This window comes from Oncorhynchus kisutch, linkage group LG17, assembly GCF_002021735.2.
Source record: "Oncorhynchus kisutch isolate 150728-3 linkage group LG17, Okis_V2, whole genome shotgun sequence".
NCBI lineage: Eukaryota > Metazoa > Chordata > Actinopteri > Salmoniformes > Salmonidae > Oncorhynchus > Oncorhynchus kisutch.
Window position 1 is genome coordinate 54,026,114 of NC_034190.2, and position 27,778 is coordinate 54,053,891.

At 43.6% G+C, this 27,778-nt stretch overlaps 1 protein-coding gene across 8 annotated transcripts in view; it reads left to right on the forward strand.

Annotated features, from left to right (window-relative positions):
* LOC109907909 (agrin) overlaps positions 1-27,778 on the forward strand; it is a 271,660-nt gene that overhangs the window by 59,296 nt on the left and 184,586 nt on the right. For 5 of the 8 annotated variants that reach the window (XM_031794088.1, XM_031794082.1, XM_031794083.1 and 2 more), the window contains exon 3: positions 20,371-20,391. The exons of the other annotated variants lie outside the window; for them this stretch is intronic. In XM_031794088.1, coding sequence (XP_031649948.1) covers positions 20,371-20,391 — 21 coding nt within the window. The remainder of the gene's footprint in view (positions 1-20,370; positions 20,392-27,778) is intronic. 8 annotated transcript variants of the gene reach the window in all.

Consider the following 27,778-nt stretch of genomic DNA (forward strand, 5'->3'; position numbering starts at 1 on the left):
GCAAGGCAGCCCTCCACCTCCACCAGCCCCACCAAATGGACTTTTTATTGGGCTTTGTTCTCTGTGGTAGAGGGCCCCTGTCCTGGCTCTCTTCACTGACAGGTTTGATATAGAATGATTCTGGCAGACATTCTGCCTCGGAATAGAACGTCTGCAAAATGACCAGAATGCCAATGCTAGCTACTCATCTCCCTCATCCTTCTTTTATTGCTGGCAGTTTATTTGATCGACTGTTCTTCTTAATACTGTAAACCACAGATGCTGCTTGCTCGTGTTTGAATTTGACAAATGTGAGGTGGCAAATAGAGACTTGTTTGAGTCTCATATTTCCAGGTGATTTGAGGCTGTTTAAGTGATTGCTAGCTAGGCTAACTCAGCATTTAAAGTACCTCAGAGAAAGTGCTATGTAGTGTCACAGCCGAACACTGGAGGCTTTGTACTGCTTAATAGGCTTTTAATGCCTCTACTTGTTTTTGTGGATGCGTACGTTTTGAACTGTTTAAGACTCCATCCAGTCTTGTGTAATGGAAATGCAGCACCTGGTTGAAGCAATGCATTATATGGAAGTATTAACATCGATAGGTTGGCAGAAACAAATGTCTCTCAGTAAAACCAAAGAGAAAAGCTGTCTTCTTTAATATAGCCCCACACAGTTCCAGACCCTGATATGTTGAAGTCAAGGGCGTTGTTACAACAGCTATGCAATAGCATTGGTCTGGTATTACGAGGACCTCAATAGCATTGGTCTGGTATTACGAGGACCTCAATAGCATTGGTCTGGTATTACGAGGACCTCAATAGCATTGGTCTGGTATTACGAGGACCTCAATAGCATTGGTCTGGTATTACGAGGACCTCAATAGCATTGGTCTGGTATTACGAGGACCTCAATAGCATTGGTCTGGTATTACGAGGACCTCAATAGCATTGGTCTGGTATTACGAGGACCTCAATAGCATTGGTCTGGTATTACGAGGACCTCAATAGCATTGGTCTGGTATTACGAGGACCTCAATAGCATTGGTCTGGTATTACGAGGACCTCAATAGCATTGGTCTGGTATTACGAGGACCTCAATAGCATTGGTCTGGTATTACGAGGACCTCAATAGCATTGGTCTGGTATTACGAGGACCTCAATAGCATTGGTCAGGACCTTAAAAGCAGAGAGAACTTTGTTTTTGAAATATTTGTTTTGAACAGTGTGGAATATCAGGACCTCTTTACCCTACTTGGCCACCGTTCGTCACGCCCATGTCACCCTGCTGTTACAAGCGAGACCAAACACCTGCCATGTGTGGTCACGCTTCCTAAGAGGGCTATTAAAGTGTGAGATCCGCTGTCACTCAACGGACTGCCCCTTTTTACGCAACATTTCTGACACTCCCCAGAGACATTTTGGAATTGGGGGCACATTTGGGAGCACATTTATTCACATTTAGCAGGCTTATCTCTACACGCCAACCACCACGCCAGTTCGTGTTCTCAATCTGTGAACCAGCAGGTTGTTAGCCTGTAGGTTCTGTGTACCACACCACGTCTCTCTCCACCCACTCCCTCCCTAGGCCCAGTGGGAAAGGTGAAGGTCTTACAGGGGCCCGATCTGACTGGGGGCCGTCTCTGTTTGATGTGGCCCCGTGTCACATAGGGGCCCCACTTACAGAGGGGGAGGGTGGTGGAGGGACCCGCACTGCGACCCTGAGAGAGGGGGCGGGGGGTGGGGGGATAACGCTGGAATGCCAATTTCATACTCTCCCAGATAATGAGATTAAGGACGTGCTGTCTGAGGCAGGAATGCCAGCTATCCCGTTTCCACCCACAGACCTCCACTGTTCTGGCACGGAGATGAAGGGATAGATGCAGTTCTCCTGCTCTCTCTCTCTCTCTCTCTCTCTCTCTCTCTCTCCCTCTCTCTCTCTCTCTCCCTCTCCCTCGCGTGTGTGCGTCTCTTCCTTGCTTCCTCTCTTTCTCTCTTTTTCCCCCTTCATCTGTGGAATGATAAGAGCAGGTTGGAGAGGTTGTGCCTGCCTGGGCAACAATGACTGAACGCGGACGGAATTGCGGAATCCAGACATTAAAACGGAATTCAACAATATTCAAAAATGCATTGAACTTAGTAAGGAATTACTGAAAACGAATAAATCAGCCCAAGATTATCATAGGACGTGAGTGATTTCCCGCAAATTTCTGAAGAGGCAACGAGATTCCCCTTGGCTGTGTATGAGTGTTGATGCTAATGAAAAGTCTTCTGGTTGATGGATAGGCTTTCCCAAAAATCTTGTCAATTAACTGTTAACTACACAGAGTAGCCTATAACTACCTGGAAGAATAATATCATGATTATTTGCGTCAGTCCAGTGGGTAATTGTTTTGCAAACTACCACAGCGTGTGCTGCAAAAACACCGCTTAACAGCAGCTTCTTGTCAGGTGTGCGTGCACTGGAATTATGTATACCAAAAAAAAATCTGTATTTCTCTCATTTTTCCCAGACCTCAAGTGGTCTTCTGATGCACGCTTGCGTGACGGCTTGCATGGCGGCTTGCGTGTCTGTGTGCATGCATGTGTGTGAAAACGCCGGGAGGGACTATGTGTGTAGCTGTGCAACAAGCTCCAGAGGCCCCGCAAAACGCCGTGCAGCCCCTGTGCCTCCTTCCCCAATGTTGTTGCCTCCTGCAGGTATGACTGGTGGTGTGGAAGGTGGGGGTGGTAATAGGCCCGTTCACCCAGAATGACTGGCCTGGTTGAAACCAAACAGTCCCTTTTGCCTTATTGAGTCTGAAAGGCCGGCTGCATGGTTGACATTCCTCATAGACATGGATGACTCCCGATGGAAGCCCGTGTTGCCCTTTTTCCAATGCCGAGGTACTAGCGCTCAATTCTCTCAGCAGTTTGACGCGGACTTCAAAGCAGCGCACGTGAGAAGCTCACACGTATACACGCACACACACACACACCCACACACACACACGCAGGCAGCTAGGCAGGTGAGATGTCAGGTAGGAATGGCAAGGCTTTTGAGAGGGAAAGACCTTTAGAGAAGTAGAGAAGGAGGTAAAGACATGTGGACACACGTCACAGAGTGGTCTTGTAGTAACCTGTACTGCATTCCTCTCTCTCGGGCACTCGCTGCGTTCCCTCCCCACGCCGAAGACTGCAGAGCAAGGAAAATGGAGTGTCATCCGAAACGGACGTACTTTGTAGAGTTTTGGGAACGTGGCGCAAAAAGTCGGCAAGTGTTATTTGCTCTTGATGGCCCTTGTTGTTTTTCTCTCAAACTTTCTTCATGAAAGTTGGTTTTGGTGTTAAGAAATGCATGATTGGTTCCCTATCAGGATCATAACTGTGAATATTCATTGCACCTATATCTCCTATATTCTTTCTCTCATTCTGTCTCTCTTCTCTCCTTTCCTCCTCCCTCTCACTGTACCACACTCTATTCTACTCTGCTGTGTCAGTCTCTGGACATAGGTGGACTGGACTGCCAATCGTGTTTTGTCCCTAAGTACCTCTTCCCTGCCTCTTCACCTCCTGCCCCAGTTATGTCTGCACACTCCATAAAAACTCACACCCTGTATAAAGTTGTTTGTTGTGTTCTGCTTTAAAAAAAATTACATCCAGGCTCTGCTCCTTGCCTGGTTAGTTAGTCTCATTTTGGGCCAGCTTGAGTTTTACACAGGAGAAACTCCCCCCTCTCTCCCCCACTTCTGTGAGAGCTGGGTGTTGCTGCTTTGCTCTGTGCCGCCATGGCGTGCCAACCAGTCAGCCAGACTCTCGGGGTGCTAGAGGGGGACTCTGTGTCACCGCCCTGCCCGCTGTTCGGAGCGAGGGGCCTTCCCACTAAGCCCCCTAGTCCCTATGGGAACATAGGTGGCCATTGTTCGCCCCCAGGGGGAGGAAGGGAGGGAGGTGGGCTGTCCTGTCTGACGCAAGCTGGAGTGGAACCCAAAATTCTGGGGCAGGCAGGCTGACAAGGCCCAGCATGGGGGGAAGTTGGCCCCCTCAACCCCCCCAATGTGTCCCCCCCCCTTTACTTGGATACTCTTACTAACACTTGTGGCTGCTTCGCATGATGTATTGTTGTCTCTACCTTTTTGTCCTGTGTGTTGCTACCATGTTGTGTTGCTACCATGTTGTGTTGTCATATTGTGTTGCTACCATGTTGTGTTGCTACCATGTTGTGTTGTCATATTGTGTTGCTACCATGTTGTGTTGCTACCATGTTGTGTTGCTACCATGTTGTGTTGTCATATTGTGTTGCTACCATGTTGTGTTGTCATATTGTGTTGCGCCATATTGTGTAGTTGCCTTAAGTCTCTCTGTATGTAGTGTTGTGGTGTCTCTTTTGTTGTGACGTGTGTTTTGTCCTACTTAAAAAAAAATCCCAGCCCCCATTCCCACAGGAGGCCTTTTGCCTCTTCGCAGGCCGACATTGTAAATAAGAATTTGTTATTTATTGATTTGCCTAGTTAAATAAAGGTTATATACAGTTGAATTCGGAAGTTTACATACACTTAGGTTGGAGTCATTAAAACTTGTTTTTCAACCACTCCACAAAACAGATAATTTCACTTATATTTCACTGTATCACAATTCCAGTGGGTCAAAAGTTTACATACACTAAGTTGACTGTGCCTTTAAACAGCTTGGAAAATTCCAGAAAATGATGTCATGGCTTTAGAAGCTTCTGATAGGCTAATTGACATCATTTGAGTCAATTGTAGGTGTACCTGTGGATGTATTTCAGGGCCTACCTTCAAACTGCTTGACATCATGGGAAAATCAAAAGAAATCAGCCAAGACCTCAGAATTTTTTTTGTAGACCTCCACAAGTCTGGAAGGTACCAAGTTGATCTGTACAAACAATAGTACGCAAGTATAAACACCATGGGACCACGCATACGTCATACCACTTAGGAAGGAGATGCGTTTTGTCTCCTAGAGGTGAACATACTTTGGTGCAAAAAGTGCAAATCAATCCCAGAACAACAGCAAAGGACCTTGTGAAGATGCTGGAGGAAGCAGGTACAAAAGTATCTGTATCCACAGTAAAACGAGTCCTATATCGACATAACCTGAAAGGCCGCTCAGAAAGGAAGAAGCCACTGCTCCAAAGCCGCCATAAAAAAGCCAGACTACGGTTTGCAACTGCACATGGGGACAAAGATCATACTTTTTTGGAAAAATGTCCTCTGGTCTGATGAAACAAAAATAGAACTGTTTGGTCATAATGACCATTGTTATGTTTGGAGGAGAAAGGGGAGGCTTGCTAGCCGAAGAACACCATCCTAACCGTGAAGCACGGGGCTGTCAGCATCATGTTGTGGGGGTGCTTTGCTGCAGGAGGGACTGGTGCACTTCACAAAATAGATGGCACCATGAGGAAGGAAAATTATGTGGATATATTGAAGCAACATGTCAAGTCATCAGTCAGGAAGTTAAAGCTTGGTCGCAAATGGGTCTTCCAAATGGACAATGACGCCAAGCATACTTCCAAAGTTGTGGCAAAATTACTTAAGGACAACAAAGTCAAGGTATTGGATTGGCCATCACTACCTGGCCTGATGACTCCTTGCTGTCCCCAGTCCACCTGGCCGTGCTGCTGCTCCAGTTTCAACTGTTCTGCCTGCAGCAATGGACACCTGATCTGTTCACCGGACGTGCTACCTTCTCCCAGACCTGCTGTTTTTAACTCTCTAGAGACAGCAGGAGTGGTAGAGACACTCTGAATGATCAGCTATGAAAAGCCAAATGACATTTACTCCTGAGGTGCTGACTTGTTACACCCTCGACAATCACTGTGATTATTTGACCCTGCTGGTCATCTATGAACATTTTAACATCTTGTCCATGTTCTGTTATAATCTCCACCTGGCACAGCCAGAAGAGGACTGGCCACCCCTCATAGCCTGGTTCCTCTCTAGGTTTCTTCCGAGGTTCTGGCCTTTCTAGGGAGTTTTTCCTAGCCACCATGCTTATACACCTGCATTGCTTGCTGTTTGGGGGTTTAGGCTGGGTTTCTGTACAGCACTTTGTGACATCAGCTGATATAAGAAGGGCTTTATAAATAAGTTTGATTGATTGATCACAAGGCCCTGACCTCAATCCCATAGAAAATTTATGGGCAGAACTGAAAAAGCGTGTGCGAGCAAGGAGGCCTACATACCTGACTCAGTTTCACCAGCTAGGTCAGGTGGAAGGGGCCAAAATTCACCCAACTTATTGTGGGAAGCCTGTGGAAGGCTACCCGAAACATGTCGACCCAAGTTAAACAATTTAAAGGCAATGCTACCAAATACTAATTGAGTATATGTAAACTACTGACCCGCTGGGAATGTGATGAAAGAAATAAAAGCTGAAATAAATCATTTTCTCTACTATTATTCTGACATTTCACATTCTTAAAATAAAGTGGTGATCCTAACTGACCTAAGACAGGGAATGTTTACTAGGATTAAATGTCAGGAATTGTATAAAACTGAGTTTAAATGTATTTGGCTAAGGTGTCTGTAAACTTCCGACTTCAACTGTGTGTATATATATATATATATTCTTTTTTATTATAATTTTTTTTAATTTATTTTTATTTATTATTATTATATATATATTTGTATTATTATAATATTTTTGTTACCACATCTTTATACATTTGATTGGCTTTGGTGTGGGGTGTGGGGGTGGGGTGTGGGGGCTGTTTGTGGATATTTAGCAGCTTTAGCCTCGTTTCTCAAGTATCTGCCTGGCATTGGGGGATCAGTGACAGACCTGGAATAGGCTGTGCACACTTGTTCAAGATCTTCCATTTTGTTGCAGGAAGTTCAGTGAATAGGACTGTTGAAAACACATCTGATGCCCCCCCATTATAATTGGTGCAGATTTATTGGACTCTTGAAAATGATTATACACAAGCAATAAGCAATAGCCTGCAGCCTTTGATAGCCGATATGATTGGGATGAAGGCAACTCCTCTCTCTATTCCTCTCTATTTCTCTGTCTTTCTCTCTTCTCTCTCTCTATTTCTCTGTCTTTCTCTCTATTCCTCTCTATTTCTCTGTCTTTCTCTCTTCTCTCTCTCTATTTCTCTGTCTTTCTCTCTATTCCTCTCTATTTCTCTGTCTTTCTCTCTATTTCTCTGTCTTTCTATCTTCTCTCTATTTCTCTGTCTTTCTCTCACCCCATCGCTCTTTCGATGGCCTCCTCTCTCTCTCTCTCTCTCACTCTGAGTCTCAGGTCGTCTGTCTACTATGGGCTTTAAACCCAGCTGGAGGTGTTGTGGGGGAAAAGTCCTGTATGATCGCTGGCCACCCTCCTCCTGAACATCTGCGGGTGGTTAGTGTAGCCGCCAGGAGCTAATGCATGTTAAACAAGTCTGCGGTCGGCAGCACCGTGTGGTCTAGTTTACTATATGACTACCGTATTATATATAGCTTGGTTCCAGATCTGTTTGTGCCGTATTGCCAACAATAAGAAGAAACATAAAAAAAGGAAATGTTATTTCAGCTGTATTTGTATTAGATGTCCACCATCTTGGACTGCTATTGTTGGTTTTCTCCACAATGTGTTGAGAGGTGATTGTGTTGTAGACAGTGTTGGCTTCCGGTAAGCTCACTGCAGAACATGGTCGGTTCACGGTAGCAAAAGAAATGTGCAACAGAGAGCAAAAACAAGCATTTGTCATTGGACTAAAAAATTTGCGTTACTTATAATATGACCAAGGACTTTGACAGATAGGCCCTGAAATTAGCTGTCATTATGAGAGGTTGACCGATTCATTTGGTATGGCCGATTAATTTGGGCCGATATCAAGTTTTCATAACAATCAGTAATCTGCATTTTTGGACCCCGATTATGGCCGATTACATTGCACTCCACGAGGAGACTGCGTGGCAGGCTGACTACCTGTTACGCAAGTGCAGCAAGGAGCCAAGGTAAATTGCTAGCTAGCATTAAACTTATCTTAGAAAAAACAATCAATCTTAACATAAACACTAGTTAACTACACATGATTGATGATAATACTAGTTTAACTAGCTTGTCCTGTGTTGTAAATAATGAATGCGGTGCCTGTTAATTTATCATCGAATCACAGCCTACTTCGCCAAACTGGTGATGATTTCACAAGTGCATCGCGAAAAAAGCACTGTCGTTGTACCAATGTACCTAACCATAAACATCAATGCCTTTCTTAAAATCAATACACAAGCAGGTTTTTTTTGTTTAAAGAAATTCATGTTAACAGGTAATATTAACTAGGGAAATTGTGTCACTTCTCTTATTCTCTGTGCAAGCAGAGTCAGGATATATGCAGCAGTTTGGGCCACCTGGCTCGTTGCGAACTGTGTGAAGACCATTTCTTCCTAACAAAGACTGCAATTAATTTGCCAGAATTGTACATAGTTATGACATAACATTGAAGGTTGTGCAATGTAACAGCAATATTTAGACTTAGGGATGCCACCCGTTCGATAAAATCCGGAATGGTTCTGTATTTCACTATGATAGTTTCCAGATTTGACCATATTAATGACATAAGGCTCGTATTTCTGTGCGTTTATTATATCATAATTAAGTCTATGATTTGATATTTGATAGAACAGTCTGACTGAGCGGTGGTAGGCAGCAGCAGGCTCGTAAGCATTCGTTCAAACAGCACTTTCCTGCATTTGCCAGCAGCTCTTCGCTGTGCTTTAAGCATTGCGCTGTTTATGACTTCAAGTCTATCAACTCCCGAGATGAGGCTGGCAATACTATAGTGCCTATAAAAACATCCAATAGTCAAAGGTATATGATATACAAATGGTATAGAGAGAAATAGTCCTATAATTCCTCTAATAACTACAACTTACAACTTCTTAACTGGGTATATTGAAGACTCATGTTAAAAGGAACCACAAGCTTTCATATGTTCTCATGTTCTGAGCAAGGAACTTAAACGTTAGCTTTTTTACATGGCACATATTGCACTTTTACATTCTTTTTTTTGCATTATTTAAATCAAATTGAACATGTTTCATTATTTATTTGAGACTAAATAGATTTTTATTTATGTATTATATTAAGTTAAAATAAAAGTGGCTGTGGGGCCTCCTGGGTGGCGCAGTGGTCTAGGGCAATGCATCGCAACACCAGCTGTGCCACCAGAGACCCTGCGTTCTCACCCAGGCTCTGTCTTAGCCGGCCGTGACCAGGAGGTCCGTGGGGCGACGCACAATTGGCCTAGCGTCATCCGTGTTAGGGAGGGTTTGGTCGGTAGGGATATCCTTGTCTCATCACACACCAGCGACTCCTGCGGGCTGGGCACAGTGCGCGCCAACCAGGTCGCCAGGTGCACAGTGTTTCATCGGACACATTGGTGCGGCTGGCTTCTGGGTTGGATGCGCGCTGTGTTAAGAAGCAGTGCGGCTTGGTTGGGTTGTGTTTCTGAGGACGCATGGCTTTATACCTTCGTCTCTCCCGAGCCCGTACGGGAGTTGTAGCAATGAGACAAGATAGTTATTACTAACAATTGGATACCACAAAATTGGGGAGAAAAAGGGGGTGAAATATATATATTTTTAAATAAAACAAATAAAAGTGGCTTTTTTTGGTCCTCCAATAATCAGTATCTGTATCGGCATTGAAAAAGCATTATCGGTAGACCTCTAGTCACTATCCAACCTTTCCACATGCTATATGCAATCCAGTATTACTGTACACTTTTGGTTTGTGCCTTTTGGGATTTCGGCATCATGCAGATAGTGCTTCGCCTTGCCTGCACACCTGCTTCCACAGCCCCTGATTACATTGCAGGGTACTGGAAATACACACACACATGCACGCACGCACTCACACACGCACGCACACACACACACACACACGCACGCACGCACGCACGCACGCACACACACAGAGTACTTGGTGTATAACATCCCAGTTCTCTGTATATGAACCATGCCTGTTCATTTCATTGCTGGTTGTGAAATTAAGTATTTAACATTGTGTGAATTTTAAAACCCTAGAGGGTTTTATGTGATTATGCTTACATAATTATATGATAATAATCAGTGGACTTACTTGTTAGTTCATTTAGTGGAATAACATCTTTGCCTCTTAATGAGCTTGGGTTTCATCATTTCAGGCTGCATGTTAATATTGCTCTATTGGGAGATCAACAGGGAGTATAACTTTGGCCAGGGCATTTTTATGAATGTGAAAAACAATACTGGATTTTGAATGGTCATATATAAGTAATAGCAGTAATGTATCAGATTATATGAATGGAAAGTCCTTGTTTGCTTCTCTTGACCAGATATGCGTAATGTCTTATGTCTGCACACTGAGACGGATGTCAAGCCCTTACCGTCACCATCAACCATTCTTGAGTGGACAACCATCCAATGTTGTCAGAGAGGACAAATGATAGGCCGGTGCAGAGCGCAAGGTGACAGCCTCCGTTTCCCTCTTTCCTCTCGTGCCATTAGCCGTGTCATTTCTTCCATGATCTTGTATGAACTCTTCAGTCACCTGTTCTATCGTCGAGACCATGATTAACGACCCACATTTCCTCATCGGCAAACTGTTCAGCCCGCTAATAGAGTGTAATCTTTGCTTACGAGTACTGCCGTCGTGCTGCGTCTCCCGTCTCTGTGTCTCTGCTGTGCTCAGGCCATACGTTTAGCTGTTGTTTACCAAGGGCCAGTGCTCTCTATTGGTTTCTATGTGGTTCATAGACACAGCAATAGGGCACCTAGACAGCTGGCAGCTAACCATACCACTAAACTAAAGGCTACCCCGATCTCTTGAGTGGAAGGAGAAGCTAAGGTGACGGGGTTGGAGAATCGGGATGCAGCCACAGACGTCCATCTGGAAGGCATACTGTCAGTCAGGGAGCCAACTGGATTCTGGCAAAGCTGTAGTGACTAACGAGTCACCCGCGTTCCACCCATCAGGCTAATGTGGCCATGACATGCCATTACCCATAACGCCTTGCACTTGCAAAAGTCCCTCTCTGGGTTAAGAACAGGGTCAGGGAGAGGTTACGGCGGAAGGAGAGGGAGACCGAGGGAGGTGAAGAAATGGAGCCAAAGGAATGGAGAGAAGGAAAGAGAGAGAGAGAGAGAGAGAGAGAGAGAGGGAAGGAAGGAAGTAAGGAAGGAAGGAAGGAAGGAAGGAAGGAAGGAAGGAAGGAAGGAAGGAAGGAAGGAAGGAAGGAAGGAAGGAAGGAAGGAAGGAAGGAAGGAAGGAAGGAGCGGGAGAGTGAGTAACACTGGTTCTCTCTTTCTGCACTCTATCCGGTTGAACGATAGCTTACGGAGCTGTAGTGTTCTGATGTCATCTCCTGTTCTCTCATTGTCAGTCAGAACACTGCTTCTGAGGTGACCTTTGAGAGAAGAAGAGAGAGAGAGAGAGAGAGAGAGCGAATGAGACGTGCATCTCAGTATCCCCAGACCCCGCATATCACTCCAGTGCACTGTCTCTCTGACTTCCCATGACTGACACATTTATTGGGGTGATAGATTATGTCCAAGCTCGCTGGCGGAATATGTTTTGGCTGAAGAGAAGTGGAAGCACGACTCCTTGTGAGGGGTGTGTGTGACAGAGAGAGAGAGCGAGAGAGAGAGGGAGAAAGAGTTCCTGTGTGATCGTATGCCATGCAATACATGCCTTTGTACAGGATGTGTGTTTTTACAAGAGTGTGAGTGTTTGTGACGCGCTACATATGACTGTGTGTGTGTGTCCGTGTCTGCGTCTGCTCGTCTGCGCATACATGTGTGTGTGGCCCTAAGGCTGCCTAATGAAGTCTATTCTATCTTTGGAGAGAGGTGGATGCACTTCATTAACCTAGACACCAGTTGTATCATCTCCCTCCCAGAAAAGAAGAGAAAAGACACAACCTTCATTAACGCCAAGCTAAACTATAGCACACGCCACCTGGGATGAAGATTGATTGCAACCTTTTCAGCTGAGTTTTATCTCGCCCCAACACAAGAGAAACGGAGGGTTGAGGTGTGTGTGTGTGTGTGTGTGTGTGTGTGTGTGTGTGTGTGGACAGAGGTGTCACTTTCCTCTTCCAGTCTTCTCATGAATAGGGAGACAATGTAATCACTTTGGGCTGCCTGAAGTTCATGGATATGTATGGGTTCTGAAGGATTGCAGAATTAACTACTGTGACTGGGCCACAAATGGCTGCAAATTGAGCCTGTTCTCGTGTTAATGCATTTCTGGTTTGACTAATGTGTTTTGTAAAAGAAAAAAAGCAACAATACAAATCTGGTTTGATGACGAGAGCCGGGGTTGAAATTGAGAGTTTGACAGTGAAATTGTGAGTTTGACAGTGGAATTGTGAGTTTGACAGTGAAATTGAGAGTTTGACAGTGAAATTGTGTTTGACAGTGAAATTGCTGTCTAAATGGTTGAACATAATGTGCCCAACTGCACATGGAATGAAAAGTATAATTAGTAGGCAAAATTGAATAATGCTCGGCTTGGACTTGTACACTGATATTTATTTTCTTGATTGTTCAGTAATTTCTGTCTGACTTTGCCTGTTTGCTCGCACATTTGCTTTGTAAATCTCACGCCTGCCGCTTCAATCTCCAGTGTGGCTGATATAGTGATACACTCACTACATCAGTAATGACTGTCTCTGTCTGACTGTCTCTGTCTCTCCTCATTAGCCACACAAGGACGTTACAGTACAGTCGTGGCCAAAAGTTTTGAGAATGACAAAAATATACATTTTCACAAAGTCTGCTGCCTCAGTTTGTATGATGGCAATTTGCATATACTCCAGAATGTTATGAAGAGTGATCAGATGAATTGCAATTAATTGCAAAGTCCCTCTTTGCCATGCAAATGAACTGAATCCTCAAAAAATGTTTCCACTGCATTTCAGCCCTGCCACAAAAGGACCAGCTGACATCATGTCAGTGATTCTCTCTTTAACAAAGGTGTGAGTGTTGATGAGGACAAGGCTGGAGATCACTCTGTCATGCTGATTGAGTTCGAATAACAGACTGGAAGCTTCAAAAGGAGGGTGGTGTTTGAAATCATTGTTCTTCCTCTGTCAACCATGGTTACCTGCAAGGAAACACGTGCTGGCATCATTGCTTTGCACAAAAAAGGGCTTCACAGGCAAAGACATTGCTGCCAGTATGATTGCACCTAAATCAACCATTTATCGGATCATCAAGAACTTCAAGGAGAGCGGTTCAATTGTTGTGAAGAAGGCTTCAGGGCACCCAAGAAAGTCCAGCAAGCGCCAGGACCGTCTCCTAAAGTTGATTCAGCTGCGGGATCGGGGCACCATCAGTACAGAGCTTGCTCGGGAATGGCAGCAGGCAGGTGTGAGTGCATCTGCACGCACAGTGAGGCGAATACTTTTGGAGGATGGCCTGGTCTCAAGAAGGTCAAGCCACTTCTCTCCAGGAAAACCAGGGACAGACTGATATTCTGCAAAAGGTACAGGGATTGGACTGCTGAGGACTGGGGTAAAGTAATTTTCTCTGAAGAATCCCCTTTCCGATTGTTTGGGGCATCCGGAAAAAAGCTTGTCCGGAGAAGACAAGGTAGTCGCTACCATCAGTCCTGTGTCATGCCATCAGTAAAGCATCCTGAGACCATGCATGTGTGGGGTTGCTTCTCAGCCAAGGGAGTGGGCTCACTCACAATTTGCCTAAGAACACAGCCACAAATAAAGAATGGTATCAACACATCCTCCGAGGGGCAACTTCTCCCAACCATCCAGGAACAGTTTGGTGACGAACAATGCCTTTTCCAACATGATGGAGCACCTTGCCATAAGGCAAAAGTGATATCTAAGTGGCTTGAGGAACAAAACATCGATATTTTGGGTCCATGGCCAGGAAACTCCCCAGATCTTAATACCATTGAGAACTTATGGTCAATCCTCAAGAGGCGGGTGGACAAACAAAACCCCACAAATTCTGACAAACTCCAAGCATTGATAATGCAAGAATGGGCTGACATCAGTCAGGATGTGGCCCAGAAGTTAATTGACATCATTCCAGGGCGGATTGCAGAGGTCTTGAAAAAGAAGGGTCAACACTGCAAATATTGACACAAATATCTAAAGACACTGAAGCAGCAAACTTTGTGGAAATTAATATTTGTGTCATTCTCAAAACTTTCAGCCAAATAAAGAATGGTATCAACACATCCTCCGAGGGGCAACTTCTCCCAACCATCCAGGAACAGTTTGGTGACGAACAATGCCTTTTCCAACATGATGGAGCACCTTGCCATAAGGCAAAAGTGATATCTAAGTGGCTTGAGGAACAAAACATCGATATTTTGGGTCCATGGCCAGGAAACTCCCCAGATCTTAATACCATTGAGAACTTATGGTCAATCCTCAAGAGGCGGGTGGACAAACAAAACCCCACAAATTCTGACAAACTCCAAGCATTGATAATGCAAGAATGGGCTGACATCAGTCAGGATGTGGCCCAGAAGTTAATTGACATCATTCCAGGGCGGATTGCAGAGGTCTTGAAAAAGAAGGGTCAACACTGCAAATATTGACACAAATATCTAAAGACACTGAAGCAGCAAACTTTGTGGAAATTAATATTTGTGTCATTCTCAAAACTTTCAGCCACAACTGTACTTCTCACTCACTTCTACTCACTCTGTCTTCTATACCGATTGGCCTATGGTGTCTGTCCTCAGTTCCGATTGGCTGAGGTGAAAATGATCCATTCTCCTGATTGGTTCAATGTCTCCCTACTCTGTCCTGTCAGTGGTTCTGCCACTTTCTACGGCAGAGTGAGTTCCTATAAGCTGTGCGTCGATGTACTGCTTTGGGCTCAGCCATGTTTCAACAAGTTGAAATTAGCCCAAGTTAACTCCTGTCGAAGTTAACCATTAACAACCATCTATCAATCCAACCCTGTGCCAGTTGATGAGGACATACGTGGCTGGATAGTGGTGAGGGTGAAGCTAATGCCAACAAGTGTCGGAGTGGGTAATTTGGGAGGCAGACAACGGTGGCCATCTTGTCTTCTCCATGCTCCTCTCCCTCTAGGGACATGCTCGCCGGCCTTGCTGATGGATTTATATGCGCTCGTTAATTGGGGAAATTAAAAGCCATTTCCTCTAATAGTGAGCGTTTTAGTGCCAGTTAATGAATTAATCTATTTCTCAAAAGGAGGGTGGGTGTGTTTGATGGTGTAGTGGGTGGGGGGCTATTAACAGAAGACGAGTCTTTAGAAGACAAGAATGATAGATTGGGCCGGGGCATATTAAAAGCAGGGGGCAGACTGAGGACTGTGTGATGTCATCGCCGCCACCGCGACTTGACTCATCACTTTATGTATGGCTTCGTTCCCTCAATGACTTTTTGACTTTGAGACTAGGGCCAAATTTAACGGCTCACTTAAATGACTCCGCACATTCAAAGGCATGGTAATTAATGCCTTTAGTCCAGGCTCTGTAGTCCAGTCATGCATTGAACCCAATAGTGAATGTGTTTGGGACTGGTAGGTCTATATTCCCCCCAAGCTTTCAGTACAAAAGTTAGACAGGAATGATATGACTTGAGTCTTGCCAGCCTTCTTTGGAAGTCTGAACTTTCTTAAGGGTGAAATGAGCTCAATTGTAGAGTGGATAGAAGTGCAGTGGATTACACACACACACACACACACACACAACTGGGTACAGAGTGAAACCCCCTCCGACCTGGAGGAGACACAGACAGCCATACCGGGCTCCAATCTCTCTAGTTGGCTTGGGATCCGAACCATCAACCTTGCGGTTACTGGCCCGCCGTTCTTAACCCTTACACTACCTGCCTCCCTCATACTATCTCCCATTATCTCTCTGACGAGTTGTGAAATGAGCAACTATGTTTTTAGGATTTCTAAAAGCAAGACAAAGTTGCTGAGCAAAACATGAATTGTTATATTTTAGGTATTCATTTTAGATGCAATATGCGTGTTGTTTTCGATAAAGGAAACTGCTTTTGTTTTGTTGTTAACTGTTATCTGAATCATCTGTAATTACATAGAACAATCACATTTGACAAACTCTGCATAAAATTGCCCTAATTTAATTTAATTGATTAAATTCAGTGGGGTCCTTCTTGGGCCTCCTGTTGCCCTATTCGATGCCTGCGACGATGAGGTATTTAATCTAGTCCCTCACACTAAATTAAACAAGGCAGTCTGGCTCGCAGCGGAGATGAGGAGTTGCACGGCGTGAAATTGTGGCCATTGTTGAAAGGAGGCGGTTTGAGCGAAAGGAATCCTTTTAACATTTCCATCTTCTATCATATAATTATAGGCCCGGATGCCAGATATGCAAATGACGCTCGATACGAGACCTCAATGGCGATCGCCCGAGATTAAGTTTATACCACCCCCTTCCCCGAAAACAAATGGGACCAGCATGTGAGGGGAGGGGGAGATTGTGTCTTCATGGGAGGATTCAGTCTTCATGGTCCTCACTCCGTTTCTGACAGCTGAACCAAAGCCTTGAAGTTTGAAGATAAGCGACAGCTTTGCGCTTACTTTTTCTTGGCGTCCTTTGAGCTACTGTCTCAGGAAGTTCACTGAGGATGAGTAACAAATGAGAAAAAGAGAGAGGAGGTAAACAAGTCACCAAATGAGCCCTTCCTTTCCTCTGGCCCATTTCTCTGCCAGCCCCCCCCTATTTATTCAAGTGGCTAGAGACAAGGGGGACAGAGAAGGGTGTGTTTACGCCTCACAGCTGGAAGCTGGTGGACTTTTTACAACCTTAAAAGTCCCTGGGCCTGTGAGAAAGTGAAGTAGCTCCACTCCTCCCCCCCCCCCCCCCCCCCGCCACTGTCTGTCACTGATGACCTGCAGCTTCCAAACAGACCCATGCATGTTTTCAACCTTTACGTCCCCTTTGCTTCAGCGACTGAAAGGCCTCTTGTGTCAGAATTGAAGGAGGACTATTTGTTGCCGATTGTGAGGATGTGTCTCGTCTTACGGGTTTCCTGACATATCTCAAACCGTTTTTTTGGGGCTTTGACTTTTTTGCAAACAGGTGAGAGAGAATTTTGCAATTGACTTTGATTCTTCAAACGGTATCTGGTGCCAAATCGTTATTCGACAGTATTTAAGAAAGTTGTGTTCCATTTCTTCTCCAATTCCTCAAACCAAGTGCATGCATGGTGAGTTCTCTCCAACCAAACCCAACTACCTAAATGAGCGCTGGACTCCGTTTGCCATGAAGTGCTTCCTTAAAGGACCGCACAGACCGCACCGAATGTTGATCTGCCGTTCGTCTGCCGTTTGTTTGGCACAGTGTGTTTTAGGGACCACCTGCTGGTGGACGTCTGCCTTCCGACATTTTTGTAGAATCGGTTTGCACTCGGTTTACGAATTACAGCCAGCACTCTGTTCAGAGGTGCTAAGTACCCTCGGCCAGCAAATGCTACCGGTGTGTCCGAGCCCTAACAAACTTATTGCCCTCTCCTCAGAGCATGTGCCAATGTGAAAACAGTCTGGTGTGTGAAAAAGAGAGAGTGGGTCACATTTGTTCTTCTCCTCCCCTTCAGTCCTTCCTTATTGGTCTGAATTCCTCTCGAGGGAGCACAGTATGCTGGGGCTCTTTTGGGAGACGACAGGAGTCACACAGCTGAGCCTCGGTCACAAAGAGGGGATACGCACACGCACGCACACACACCCCAAGTCAATGAGCACTGTTGTGCTCTCTGGTAATGCACCACTGGTGTTTGAAGGCTTCCCTTTCAGAACCCTGTGACTTTTACAGAACACATATGGGCCTTTCACCCATAAGGAAATATAAGGTTCTTTGAATTGTTAAAAACCTGACCAGAACTCTGCACTATGAACTGAAACAATATATGAGGTTTCTCTTGAAAAATGTTGATTTTCTCCTCTAAGTGGTCCATTAATTGTGGAATGACACAGTGTGTCTAGCCAGTGTGTGGGTGGAACAGCCCAATAACCTTTTCAGAGGCTAGAGGGGAAGGGAGGGGGGGGGGTCCGTCTGCCAGCACCTCTGTGCTCTCCCTCTCCTGTCCACGGTCACGCTCAGTCATGCACACGCACGCACACACACAAACAAACACACACACTGGAGGGACAGACCTCTCTCAGGGTACATGTAGTAGACTAGTAGATGAGGGATCCAGAGCACTGGTGTAGACTAGAGGATGTCAGTATGGTCTGATCAGACAAGGTGAATTCAAGACTCCATATTCTTGTCCGTAGACAACTGTATTAGAAGTCTCTTGTTGGTTGGTTGTAATTGAGTCAACAAGTAACTGAATGAGAGACTGAGTGAACGTGTGTGAATAAATTACTAAATTACTGTGTGTGCGTGCACGCTCACGTGTGTGTGAGGGAGTCCTGTGACAGACCACATCCCTCTCTCTCTCTCTCTCTAACTTTCTCTCTCTCTCTTTCTCTCTTTCTCTCTCTCTCTCTCTCTCTCTCTCTCTCTCTCTCTCTCTCTCTCTCTCCCTCTGCCTGACTCACCCTTCATGAATCATTTAAAGCAGCAGCAGCAGCACTTTGAAGCAAACGAACCCACCCTCCTTCCCCCTAATCACATTAGCCTAAGTGATCTGGGAAAGCCAGGCCTAGCCCCACAGCCACAGATATACATGCTCCTTCTCTCCATATAAATCACCCCTTAAGACCTCTAAGCCTCCCACTCTGAATAATAGGCCATTTCCCCCTTCCATAAAGCCAGGTCTGGAATAATGAAGGATCAAGGGGAGTAAGGGGACATAGGACAGGAGAGAAAGGGGACCTGTAGAAAGAGGCTGGGAGCCAGTACACCACTAAAACCAATGCTAGGACAAAACAGGGTCTTATTCGTTAGGGCACTCCGTAGTAACATGGAAAACAATAATTTTTTTATGGTACCTCCCCGTTTCAGCCCTTTCTCTTCTGTTTCGCGCCAAAGTGAATGCAATCCAGATACAGACTCAAAGGACAGCACAAGATAACCCACATCGATCTTGGCATGGTTATAATAACACAAAGGGAGCCAGAGTGGGAATGTCTGTGTGTCACAGTGATTCAGACGACACGGGTATCTTCCTGGTTAGCATGCAGGTGTTCTGGCATGTTAATAATACATAGGAGGAGTGGTGTGGTTCCTGGTTCCCGGTTCCCGGTTCCCCACACTCTGTTTTTCCACCGGTTATACTTCCCCACCAGGAGGCCATGTTTTATGGATGAGCTCCGATGCACCGCGGCAGTTCCCGGTCGCTCTCGATCTGCATCATGGAGCTAGGCGAGCAGGCAGACTGACATTTGTGTGTGTGTGTGTGTGTGTGTGTGTGTGTGTGTGTGTGTGTGTGTGTATGCGTGCGCACGCGCGTGTGGCCAGGTGCGCCACCCACATAATTTGAGTGCTCCATCGCCTATGCATGTGGAAGCCAGGCAATTTGATTACCACGTCCTTGTCCTCTCTATAGGAGAAATGGGCTTTGTCAGCAGTCAGACTACTGTGTTATGGGTTAGTTCATGGCTCTATTGGTTTCATGTTTTGCATCACTATAGCTTACAGCTTGGTTTTCAGACTAATTTGAGACTCTTTTATTCTCAATGCAGATATATATATATATATATATATACATATATATATATTCCTATTCTCAAACTTTGACACGAAAACACGAACTCTCATTTCCATCGATGACACGGGGTTGTCGACTTGTAAAGGGTGCGTTTATGCTTGTCCATCACCCCCATACACCGCCTCTGCTCTTCCTGCCTCTCACTGGCACTCTGTCACTCAATTCAACCCATACTCATCCGCCCCTTTTCATTCCTCTCTCTTTCAGTGTCTAAAATGGTGCCGATGTTCTTCTAACCAGTACTAACCGACTGTTCTCCAATTCCTGCATTTCTATCCATTTTGCCATGGGGTTTTATATTGTGTATTAATATACTGTATTCTCTGCATAGCTCATTCTAAAATTTCTACTATTGAACATTGCGTTTTATTTACACTGTTCATTTATTTATATACTGGATTTTTTGACATAGCTGACTCTAATATATCTACTGCTGAACATATCATTCTTAGTATATCTACTGCTGAACATATCATTCTTAGTATATCTACTGCTGAACATATCATTCTTACTATATCTGCTGTAAATTCATCTGGTGTATATACATATAGATTGCATTTGGACTACTGTTATTTGGATTCGTTCCGACATTTCAAAATGTCTTGTTGTTTATTATAATTTTCATGTAGATTATTGGTGTACTTGTTTGACATTGTACTGTATTGTTATGAGCTGGTAACATAAACATTTCGCTGCACCATCTATAACATCTGCTGAACTGTGTTCGCGACCAATACACTTTGATTTGATTTGTGTCGTTTGTCTTCTCTTTCCGCTTTTGCCTTCTGAAGACCATAGAATGATCAATGCAGGTAAGCACTGCTTTTGCTAACATTCTCTACCAGATACTATCCTCTTCCCTGAAAGGTGACATTTGCTCCTATGAATTCCCTCATTATAAGCATGTGAGCTATTCATAATTCACAACACACCAACCATACCATTTTCCAGGAACAGAAAAAACTCTACGGGCATTTTAGTGTGGCGTGGTCTCGTAATAGCATGGAATAGGCATGTCTTAACAAGACATTAAGATGATTTCCCTGGAAAGACATGATCATCTCCTCTGCCCTATATTTCTCAATCATATCCCTAGTTCCCTTATGGAGGAAATGGCTAGTTTCGTCAAAGGTGGCCATGTGAAAAGGCAGCATAAGAAGTGGCCCTGTCTTTCCTTATAAAGTGGTCTCTTTTAATGGGCCAGTGCCTAATTGAAAATGACCATTAATGAGTGTGTGAAAAGATCAATGCTCTTCTCCATACACACAATCTGCCATTGAAGCCCCGCCAGGAGTGCTGTGAAAAGATGTAGAGCCCCCTTCAGTGAGCTCCTCGTCGCGCTAACTATCAGCCCTGCTTTGCCCAACAGGAATGCATTTTTTTTTCAGCCTGGGAGAGTCAAGGAATGGACAAAAGGATGGTGGGAAGTCATGGGAGGGACGGGAGAAAGAGGGGACCTGTGAGAGGGAAGTTAGTGTGCGTGTCTGTATGGCTCTGTGCATGCGTGCGGACTGGAAGCAATGCAATGAAAACACAACCCGGTTTGACCATTTGAAGTTGAATCTGAGTTTAAATAGATGCAGTACAGATACAATTTTCTTGTGGGGTTCCGGCCTCCCGGACAGGCGTCAAGTACGGTCTCCTCCTTCCTATTTCTCCTCATGTCAATCAACTATAATAACCTCATTGTTAGGTGTTAGGAATACCAAGTTATCCTCTTAAAGTGTTAATGCAATATGTCCCATTGGGATAAGTGGGATCATGCAGTGTTTTCCACAAGCACTTGGAGTAGCCAGCCAAATAGAAAAAGTAGCCAGCCAGGATCCCCCAGGACGGGTTAAATATATTTGTTTGCTATTTTAGTGGCCTCTGTCACATTCCATCCTTTATATGCAGAGAAATGATTAAATACATTATTGAGTTTACCTCCTAGATTGGAAAAATTCAGTTGTGGTATTGTGTTTACAATTAAAATCACTAAACATGTATGAATTCAGTGTATTGTTAGTTTTGGGGGATATCGTCTAGACCTAAGCCTATATGATCAGGACTATTTAAGTGTTTACAATTAAAATCACTGAACATGTATGAATTCAGTGTATTGTTAGTTTTGGGGGATATCGTCTAGACCTAGGCCTATATGATCAGGACTATTTAAGCAAGATAAGCAACCTTTTTTAAAAACATTGAACCTGTCTTGAGAGAAAAGTATTTTACTGCAAGATATGAATTGCCACAGGTATGTTTGTTCTTTAAATGATGTGTTTTATTGAAACATAATTTAAGTAAATAGACCAACATCTTGAAAATGTCAAATCAAACAAACTGTGTGATGGACACAATTTCTTTTCTCTCATGTTATTCAATTGTTACTCTGCGCCTGCAACAAAGATACAATACGTGACCAAAAGTATGTGGACACCTGGTCGTCGAACACCTCATTCCAAAATCATGGGCTTTTAATATGGAATTGGTCCCCCCTTTGCTGCTATAACAGCCTAGACTTTTCTGGGAAGGCTTTCCACTAGATGTTGGAACATTGCTGCAGGGACTTGCTTCCATTCAGCCACAAAAGCAGTGAGGTCGGGCACTGATGTTAGGCAGTTGTTGCTGCTTGACGTTTCCACTTCACAATAACAGCACTTACAGTTGACCGGGGCAACTGTAGCAGGGCAGACATTTTACGAACTGACTTGTTGGAAAAGTGGCGTCCTATGACGGTGCCACGTTGGAAGTCAATGAGCTCTTCAGTAAGGCCATTCTACTGCCAATGTTTGTCTATGGAGATTGCATGACTGTGTGCTTGATTTTATACATCTGTCAACAACGGGTGTGACTGAAATAGCCAAATTCACAAATTTGAAGGGGTGTCGACATACTTTTGTATAAATTGTGTAGCTCAAATGTGCAAGTGCATTTTGAATTTTGATGGACACTTCTTCTTATGGAAATATGTGTCTCAAATAAACAGAACAGATGCTCAATTAAGTTCTGGGTCCATAAGTGATAAGAGAAGAGACAGAACGACATCAGTTAATTCAGTGAACACTCTCTTTGAATTGCAGTATGTAATTTATATATTTTTAAAAACACTTGTTTAACCACTGACCCACAGATTTCTTCTTAAATTATCTTGTAAGAGTCTGCTGACTTTCACAGGCTTCAAGCTTTATTTTTTAAGAGGAATTTTCTCATCTACAGCGATACAGGTATGATTGAAGAATGAAGCTGGTGTTAATCGTGGGCTTTGCTACACAGAAAGAAGCAGTTGTCTACTCCATTCTCAACACTTTTATTAAATCACTAGACCTAGATCAATATCTTTGGAAATACCATATAAGTATCATTATCTTTTATAACAACTCAGTCTGTTTTATTTGATCATATTTTGGACCAGAGTGAGGCTATCGCTCCACTAGCCTACCTATTATGGCTGCAATGAGGAGGATTTTATCTGCAGATAATTGCCAAAAAGTCTACCGATATGCAAATTAGGGAGCCACGCGAACGGCTCTCTTGCAGACGCGATTCGGGCGGCTACTACACTCATATCAAAAATATACTGAAATATAAACATAACATGTGAATTGTTGGTCTCATGTTTTATTAGCTGGAATAAAAGATTCCAGAAATGTGTCAGACTCACAAAAAAAAGTATTTCTCTCAATTTTTGTGCAGAAATTTGTTTACAACCATGTTAGTGAACAACTCTCATTTGCCAAGATAATCCAGGTGTGGCATTTCAAGAAGCTGATTAAACAGCATGATCTTTACACCTTGTGCTGGGGACAATAAAAGGCCACTCTAAAATGTGCTGACTGCAGGAATGCCCACCAGAGCTGTTGCCAGATAATTGAATGTTCATTTCTCTACCATAAGCCACCCTTTAGAGAATTTGGCAGTATGTCCTACTGGCCTCACAACCGCAGACCTCATGTAATCACACCAGCCCAGGGCCTCAACAGCCGGCTTCTTGACCTGCAGGACGGTATGAGGGGGTGGGGATGCTGAGGAGCATTTCTGCTTATAGTAAAGCCCTTTTGTGGGGAAACTCATTCTGATTAGCAAACCTGGCTCCCCAGTGGGTGGGCCTATGCCCTCCTAGGCCCACCCATGGCTGTGCCCTTGCCCAGTCATGTGAAATCCATAGATTAGGGCCTAATGAATTTATTTCAATTGACTGATTTCCTTTTATGAACTGTAACTCAGTAAAATCCTTGACATTTTTGCATGTTGCGTTTATATTTTTGTTCACTATATAAACCAGCTCTTTAGTTTAATTATCCCGATGTGATACCATGGACATATAACTACATTATAAGATTTATGAATGGCAAAGATATGAGATTGACTTTATTCAGTCAGTTCTAACTAGTTAAGCTTTCAGATCGTCAATCAAGGCACATCAAGGCACAGTTAGCCTATGCACCATCACTTGAGTGCATATGAAAGACGCGAAAGACAATAAATGAATGTGCTAGATACTATGTGGATTTCGACTCATCATTACCACATTATATGCGATGTACAAATTGACTCACATAGACGATGAAGGAGCATCATGCTCTCTCCCTCCATGAAAAGACATTTGACACACACACACACACACACACACACACACACACACACACACACACACACACACACACACACACAGGAACCGGGAGGCAGCAGACTGTCAAACCAGCAGTTTCCCTGTAATTACTCACTTTGTGATTGACAGGCACCTGTTCTATCGATAGATCGCTAGAAGATGCATATCATTCATTCTAGCGGGAGAGGGCTCATGGACTTTTTTCCGACTTGCGAATTGTAAAAAAAGTTGCCAATTAAAGTGGCAAAAATACCCGGCTGGAAATGATTGTGTAACCAGCTGTACAGCCGACAGCCGGCGCTAGTGGAAAACACTGATCTTGGCTCTCTTGCTATGCGTGTATGTGTGTGTATTGGAATGCAACACAGGCCCCATTCTCTCAAGATTCAGTACGCTGGGCCTGAAGAACAACATGTTGTCTTGGTGTCACTTTTATTCCTATTGGAGGACGAGAGTGAAAATACTCCATTTCTTTCCACTACAACGGCAGTCAGCAATGACATTAACATGGTGACGTATAGGACTCCCTTTTACATTTCCACTTTCTCATCCCCTGCCTCCATGTCGGTCATCTTCTCCTTGGAGGCTTTGGCCCATTTCTGTCCATTGTAGTAGTCTCTGGTCACAGAAAACGGCTTTGTTTTTTGGGGGGACCAGCTTTGTGCAGTGGACCTCTCTATTCTCTTCACTCAATGCCTAAGTCCAGTGGTTGATATTACATTAATAGAGTCTTAATATAACATTGTGGTATCAACAGCATGGGTCTGCTGGCTGACAGACTGCATTGTCCTGATACCCCATGTTTCCCCAGCTAAGCCCATTCACTAAACCCAAGTAATTTAGCTATTTCAAAGGCACACCATTAAAAATGCACTCTTACTGACGGTGAGATTGCATGTTTTAAGCAGGGGGAGAAAGGGCCTACTATATTTTTAGCCCGAGAAACAAAATGTAGAGCAATGTGAAAGCTCTCGTTCCTCTCGTCCGCTCCAGCGATCCTTCCATCTGTGGGCCAAAACTCCATTAATATCTTTTTAATGTGACTTTCAAACATGGGAGAATGCAATTCATTTGGCAGCTGCTTTTTGTTGTTGTAGTGAATTGCTTTGTCCACGAGCCACAACACAGCTTAGCTTAGCCACTGGACAAGTTGAGCTCCGCTTTCAGGTCCACAAGCAGGACAGATTTTTTACTTGTCCCTCCCCCCAAAAAAGGTCTGTAACACTATATATATATAAAAACATTTTTTTAAATAATATATATATATATAATATATACAAAAATGATGTTTTATTGTCACGTGTTGTTTTACAGGGCCAAGGAACAACTTTACAAAATAAAATCCATTACTATCTTTTTTTTTACCAGAGAGAATCAGACAAAAATGTAGGCTACACTCTGCCTATTGGCTTCTTTGCATTTTCAACCCTGTCTCAAAATACATCACTGCGCCTTTAAGGCTCTCCTGGAGGTTGGTTGGCTACCTTGGTAGCCTATCAAATATTGCAACATTACAATTACAGCCAAATACATTTTATGTCTTTATAAAATAGTTCCCTCAAAAAATGAAGGGTGTCCCATCATCCCATGGGATGATAAAAAATATATTTTGATCGTTCAAGACAGACTCTGGGAATGTTGTGGGATGCCAAATTCCAAATTCATACTACCATTACACATTATATATATTTTTTTTAAAGCAATGAGTCTGATGCAACAGATCAGACAGTTTAGCTTAAAATGTTGATGAAGTTGTATTTCTTCATATTATAAGGTCAACAATGTGCACATGGCTGTAGGCTACAGGGAATGTTCCAAAATACAATTAGTGGTTTCATGTGACAGAGATGAGGGGAGATCTAAAGATGCATCAACACGCAGTGTTACTTACATGACTAGGATTATGCCTTTAGGCTGCTGGACAATACCATTTTTTACATTTGAAAACCAATAGAACATGAGAAAAATGCTGGTTTCAATGGAATATTAAGTGTTTATAAAATAATTCCCTCAACATTTCTATGGTGGTATTTTGGCTAGGCTAGGCTACAATGTGCAATGTAACATGCTTCATAAAATGACACAAATGGCCAGGTTTTTAAACAATTAAGTTGATGGTTAAATAGTTTCAAAACGCTCAGACTCAAGGTTGATGTGCGGTGCGCAACAGGCCCTGTCCTTCACTCGCCAGTCCTGTGAACATTTGATCTGAACTGACCGTGCCTCGAATGTCAACAGCTTCAAGCCTTTAGACATTCATGTTAATCCTCCTTCATTATATTTGTCAAACATGACTGCCATTGAGCTTATATTTATATAATTCAATTCTCATTAAAGCTCGGTTACATTTTCTGCCGCCTCCCTCATATCAGCATCGGTTTGGGCTTGAGGATGTATGCATATCATCTACACTTTGACATGTAGGCTTCTTTATTTATGCACATGAAAAATAGATTTGAATGTTATTCCAATGTTGGCCTCTCTGATACAGTTCTGATTGGAGTAATGGTTTCGTATTGTGATTTTTGTGTATTCTTCTTTAAAAAAAAAACTTGTACCAGACAAGAGGACAAGCAAGCACTAATATCGAGCCCTGACTACTCAGTCACAACACGTGACGTTGTCTTGCTTCAATCATCAATATCCTTGATGGATATTTTTTTGGCAATGTGCTTCCTATTTCTTTCATCTAACCTAGAACCAGGAAGTTCCATTAAGGTCAAAGGCATCGTCTTCAAGGGAGACCTGCATGGCCAAGAGTGTGGCTGCAGTTTAAAACTCAGACAATCATGAGTCATGTAAATAGCCTATTTCATCTAGAAGGTCCTCAAAACAACCAGTAGTAGGCTAAATGCAAAATGTTTTAAATACAGTCTGACCTTATAACGAATTCCACACATAACTTTGTTGTAGTTACTGTACAATAAAGGGTTTGTTTCTTTCTGTATCAGTCAGAGAGAGTATTACCAAACAATAGATGGCCTGTATACTAATCATATAATCATTCCAGAAGAAACTATGGACGGAGGTTTGAAATAATTGTCATACATTTTTGTTTGATATCCGGATATTCGATATACATGTATTTTTGTTTTACTTACGATTTTAACCTGAGCACTGCTGTGAAAGCAGGAGAGGCTGTCACCCTATTGCTGCAGGAGCTCGGCTACAGCCAAGACTAGCTCACAATATTATTTATCATCATCCTATACAATATTACCTTTCTTGACTGGAGCAGGAACTTTTCATTCTGTCATTTTATTCCTTCTTACATTGCATTAGTGAACTCTCACACATTGAACCTCTTTGCCACTTTGATTGGCCAGCATAAACGACAAGCTGCACACGTGAAGGCTACCGGTCGGCTACCGGTCTTTTCATGGGATGCACGTCATAAAAATGACATTTAAAATGTCCCCGATAACACATCTAGCAAGAAGGTGTACAGTAATTATATTTGATTTCAGCTTGTTCTTTTTCTGAAGGGGTATCAAGCTATACGAACTCAACAGAGCCATACTTTTCTTTCCTCTACTCGTCTAGAGCAGTGGTTGAGAGGCCTTGAAGCCACCGGTCGGCCATATTGGCACTACCCAGTAGGAGCA